The sequence below is a fragment of the Anser anser genome, assembly GCF_964211835.1.
Source record: "Anser anser genome assembly, contig: HAP1_SCAFFOLD_32, whole genome shotgun sequence".
NCBI lineage: Eukaryota > Metazoa > Chordata > Aves > Anseriformes > Anatidae > Anser > Anser anser.
Window position 1 is genome coordinate 2,420,604 of NW_028154148.1, and position 5,215 is coordinate 2,425,818.

The 5,215-nt window shown below is 49.5% G+C and overlaps 1 protein-coding gene across 1 annotated transcript; it reads left to right on the forward strand.

Annotated features, from left to right (window-relative positions):
* Positions 1–528: 528 nt before the first annotated feature.
* On the forward strand, positions 529–1,402 carry LOC310890597 (olfactory receptor 14C36-like; the record flags this gene model as incomplete). Its single annotated transcript, XM_083852913.1, has 1 exon — positions 529–1,402. The coding sequence occupies exon 1, from the start codon at positions 587–589 to the stop codon at positions 1,400–1,402; it is 816 nt and encodes a 271-aa protein (XP_083709039.1). The 5' UTR covers positions 529–586.
* Positions 1,403–5,215: the final 3,813 nt, after the last annotated feature.

Below are 5,215 nucleotides of genomic sequence, written 5' to 3' on the forward strand. Positions count from 1 at the left end.
AAAATCCCTCAACATAAACATTAGTCCACCACCCTGATAGGAATCCACTACTGTAATGCAGAACTCAAAGTATCACTTTTAGGAAAACTCAGCCCATAGCCCCTTTCCCTTACCTTTACTCTCTTGCTCACCCTAATCACTGCCCTTAACACTAACATTAAAATGCTCTATTTAACCCCAGACTTCCTGACAAACCTAAACAAAACCCTTAACCATAGTGCATGCCCATACCCTAACCAGAGACCTGACTCCACAAGCAGAACACCAAAGACTCCCACTAAAACTTTGCTTAATCTCTAACTGAGAAAGGTAAAATCTAGTCGCTAGGAGACTAGAGAGAGGTCAGCTCAGCCTCAGGATCTCCTGCCCCAGCAGGAGGAATGTGACTGTGGCAGTGACTGGGAGGTCACTTCTGTCTCTGCAGCTGATAGGGCAGCAGCAGGAACGTGTCACGCAAAGGGACTGTGAGGTTCCTTCTGTATGGAGGTGAGAAGAGAAATGGTATGAGTTTTCCTCTGCTAAGTCGGTTGTACATTATTAATGTCTTTCTATTCTTTCAGCAGAACCTGATGCCTCTAAACAGCAGATGTCCAACAGCAGCTCCATCACCGAGTTCCTCCTGCTGGCATTCGCAGACACGCGCGAGCTGCAGCTCCTGCACTTCGGGCTCTTCCTGGGCATCTACCTGGCTGCCCTCCTGGGCAATGGCCTCATCCTCACCGCCATAGCCTGCGACCACCGCCTCCACACCCCCATGTACTTCTTCCTCCTCAACCTCGCCCTCCTCGACCTGGGCTTCATCTCCACCACTCTCCCCAAAGCCATGGCCAATGCCCTCTGGGACACCAAGGTCATCTCCTATCAAGGGTGTGCCGCACAGGTCTTCTTTTTAGTCTTCTTCATTGGAGCAGAGTATTCCCTTCTCACCGTCACAGCCTATGACCGCTACACTGCCATCTGCAAGCCCCTGCACTACGGGAGCCTCGTGGGCAGCAGAGCTTGTGCCCAGATGGCAGCAGCTGCCTGGGGCAGTGGCTTTCTCAATGCTGTCCTGCACACGGCCACTACATTTTCCCTGCCCCTCTGCCAAGGCAATGCTGTGGACCAGTTCTTCTGTGAAATCCCCCAGATCCTCAAGCTCTCTTGCTCAGATGTCTACCACAGGGAAACTCGCGTCCTTGTGTTTAGTGTTTCTTTAGCCTTTGGCTGTTTTGTTTTCATTGTGCTGTCCTATGTGCAGATCTTCAGGGCGGTGCTGAGGATGCCCTCTGAGCAGGGCCGGCACAAAGCCTTTTCCACGTGCCTCCCTCACCTGGCCGTGGTCTCTATGACTGTCAGCACTGCCATGTTTGCCTACCTGAAGCCTCCCTCCATCACCTCCCCATCCCTGGACCTGGGCTAGCAGTTCTGTACTCAGTGGTGCCTCCAGCACTGAACCCCCTCATCTACAGCATGAGGAATCAGGAGCTCAAAGGTGCAGTGAGGAAAATATTTCTATACATGCTTCTTCATCTTAAATAATGACTTCAGCGTTCTGATTATTATCATACCATTTTTATCATTAATCTTATTATAGAAGTCTAATATTAGAAATAATCCTAGTAATAAGAGTACTAGCTGTTTTTTATTTTTTTGTGAAACTTAGGGAATGATTTCTTTAAGTCTATTTTTATTAATATTTTAACAACATTTTACATTGATAGAAATAATGTTATTCTTATCCTTCTGCATAACAAGTTTTAAAATTATTTTTAACCATAGAGTCATGGAATCACAGAATGGCCTGGGCTGGAAAGGACCTCAAAGATCATCTCGTTCCAACCCCCCTACCATGGGCAGTGACACCTCCCTGTAGATCATGGTTGCTCAGGACTTCATCTAACTTGCTCTTGAAGACCTGCAGAGATGGGGCATCCAATACCTCTGTGGAAAAACCTGTTCCAGTGCCTCATTATCCTGAGTGAAAAATTTCCTTCTGACCTCTAATCTGAATCTCCCTTCTTTTAATTTAAAGCCACTTCCCCTTGTCCTGTAATTATCTACCTGAGTAAAGAGTCCTTCTCCATTCCCTTTAAAAGACCCTTTAAGTACTGAAAGTCTGCAACGACATCACCCCAGAGCCTTCTCTTCTGGAAGGCTGAACAGCCCCAGCTCTCTCAGCCTTTCTTCATAGGAGAGGTGCTCCAGCCCCTTGATCATCTTTGTGGCCTCCCTCTGGACCCACTCTAACAGCCCACATCCTTCTTCTGCTGGGGGCTCCAGACCCGGATGCAGGACTCCAAGTGGGGCCTCACAAGGGCAGAGCAGAGGGGAACAATCACCTGCCACCACCTGCTGCCCACTCCTCTCTTCATGCAGCCCAGGATGCACTTGGCCTTCTGGGCTACAAGCACACATTCCTGGCTCATGTTGAGCTTTTCATCCAGCAGAACCCCCAAGTCCTTCTCTGCAGGGCTGCTCTCAATGAGTTCTTCTCCCAGCCTATCCCCATGTCTGGGATTTCCCCGGCCCAGGTGCAGCACCTTGCACTTGGACCTGTTGACCCTCCTTAGGTTCACATGGGCACAAATTTCAAACTTCTCCAGGACCCTTTGGATGGCATCCCTTCCTCTCTTGCATCAACTACACCTCTCAGCTTGGTGTCATCTGCACACTTGCTGAGGGTGCACTCTACCCCACTGTCCCTGTCATTGATAAAGATATTAAACAGTACCACTCCCAGGATAGACTCCTGAGGGATGCCACTCATCACCAGCTTCCACTTGGACATAGAGCCGTTGACCACCACTCTCTGGGTGTGACCTTCAAACCAATTCCCTATCCACTCAATGGTCCACCCATCAAATGCGTATCCCTCCAATTTGGCGACGACGATGTCATGGGGGACTGTGACAACACAATTCCTAGTAGATGACATCGGTCGGTCTTCCCTTGTCGTCTGATGTGGTCACTCCATTCTGGAAAGGAATCAGGCATGATTTACCCTTTGGTGAAGCCATGCTGGCTGTCTTGGATCACCTCTTTCTCTTGCATGTGCCTGACATTGATTCCAGGAGGATCTTTTCCATGATCTTGCCAGGCACAGAGGTGAGGTTCACTGTTTTGCAGTTCCCTGGGTCCTCCTTTCTACCCTTTTAAGAAATGAGAGTGATGTTTTCCCTTTTTCCAGTCACCAGGGACTTCACCCAACATCCAGGACTCTTCAAATATGATGGAGAGAGGCTTGGCAACTACATCAGCCATTTCCCTCAGGATCCTGGGGTGCAAGTCATCAGGCCCCATAGACTTGTACTTGTTTAGTTTCATCAGGTGGTCTCAAACCTGCTCTTCACTTACAGCAGGTGGCACTTTGCCCCCCAGCCTCCATCTGTGGGTTCAGGGAAATGAAAGACTTGGGAAGCCTGACTGGCAGGGAAGACTGAGGAGAAGACGCTGCTGAGTCCCTCAGCCTTCTCCATGGCTGTCATTACCAGTTCACCTTTCTCTTCCATCAGAGGGGGTACACTCTCCTTGGCCTTTTTTTCCTGAGCAATGAATCTGTAGAATCTCTTCCTGTTATTCTTTGCATCCCTTGCTAAGCTCAGTTCCATCTGTGCCTTGGCTTTCCTTATCCCATCCCTGCACATCCGAAACAAAACCATGCGTGAGGTCCTGGAAAAAGGAACCCTGATCCATAGAAGCCATTCTGGAAACAAAACTTGTAGGTAGGAAGCGCAGTTTTGTGGAGGTACAGAGCTGATGGGCACGTTGTGGAGGATGATCCTAAAGACATTTGTGCCCTTTTCCCTCCTGACTACAATGCCACTTCTGTCTCAAGACTAGAGTAGCCAACAGAGGTGAGACAGATACTCTGGGATCAAGAATGTCATCCGAAAGCTGATCCCAATAAGATATGGGAGGTCAGGAGCAACCTGGACAAGAGAGATGTGAGATTTTGGGGTGGGAAGAAGAGCTTGGCCAGCAGAAACTTATGATTTTGTAGAGGTAAGATGGTTCATGTAATGTCGATGCTGTGGTAACACTGACTTAAAACAGTCATGTATGGCCCTTACCTTACTTGAACCAGGAAATTTAATCCCTAAACCTAAATGCTACTACATCACTGTGACAGGAATCCGTTTTCTCTCTTGCTAACCCTAATGCCTACCCTTAACACAAAAAATAAAATAATCTCTTTAAACCCAGACTTCTTGGCAGACCTAAAAAACACTAAACCACAGAGCTTGTCCATACCTTAACGACAGACCTGACACCACGAGTAGAACACGAAACACTCCCACTAAAACTTTGCTTAATCTCTAACCCAGAAAGTAAAAATCGGTACCGAGGGGTCTAGAGAGAGGTCAACTCAGCCTCAGGATCTCCTGCCCCAGCAGGAGGAATGTGGCTGGGGCAGTGACTGGGAGGTCACTTCTGTCTCTGCAGCTGATAGGGCAGCAGCAGGAACGTGTCACGCAAAGGGCCTGTGAGGTCCCTTGTGTCTGGAGGTGGCAGGTCAGCCTTGGCTTCTCCCTGGGATGTACACTTTGGGGCTGACATCTGCCAGTGGCCCTGCTAGGCCAGCAGAAGGCCCCTGCTTGGCATGCTGCCTGTGGGATCCCCTCTGCCTCCATCCCCAGGAGGACCCAGACAGAAAGAAGGCCCGCACAGGGCTTGTCCTGTCCCTTCTGCTTGAGTCCAGCACTGGACAGCAGGAGGCACAAGGCTTGGCTGTGTCTAGCCAAGAAGCTGCAAGGCCAGCAGCAGGCCCTGGCCTTGGAAGATGCTGGTGAGGTGACTTCTGTCTGCTTGGCTGACAGGCCGCAAGGAGCCTGATGGGTTGGGATGCCTACTTCAGGAGTGGTTTCCACCCTGATGGAGCTTTGTTTTGTTGTGGAGATGAGCAGGAGAGAAAAAACTGCCACAAAGTGCACCTTGGAAGGTTGGCACTGGCCACAAGGAGGAAGAAATGTCCCTCAAAGTGTAGTGCTGTGGTGACACAGTTCACTCAAATATCAGACTCTAGCTTTGTGTTTCAAGGAACAGCTGGTGAGGGTTGATGAGACATTGGTGAAATGATGGAAATGCTGGGATGAGAGCAAGGTGGTGGACAGAGATGGGTGTCTGCAGACTTCAAGGAAATAGGGCAAAGAGTGGAACAGCTTAGGGAAGCCTGCAGAGGAGAAGGCAGAGGGTGCTGGCAAGAATGGAAGGCCCCAACAGCCCTGACGTTTTT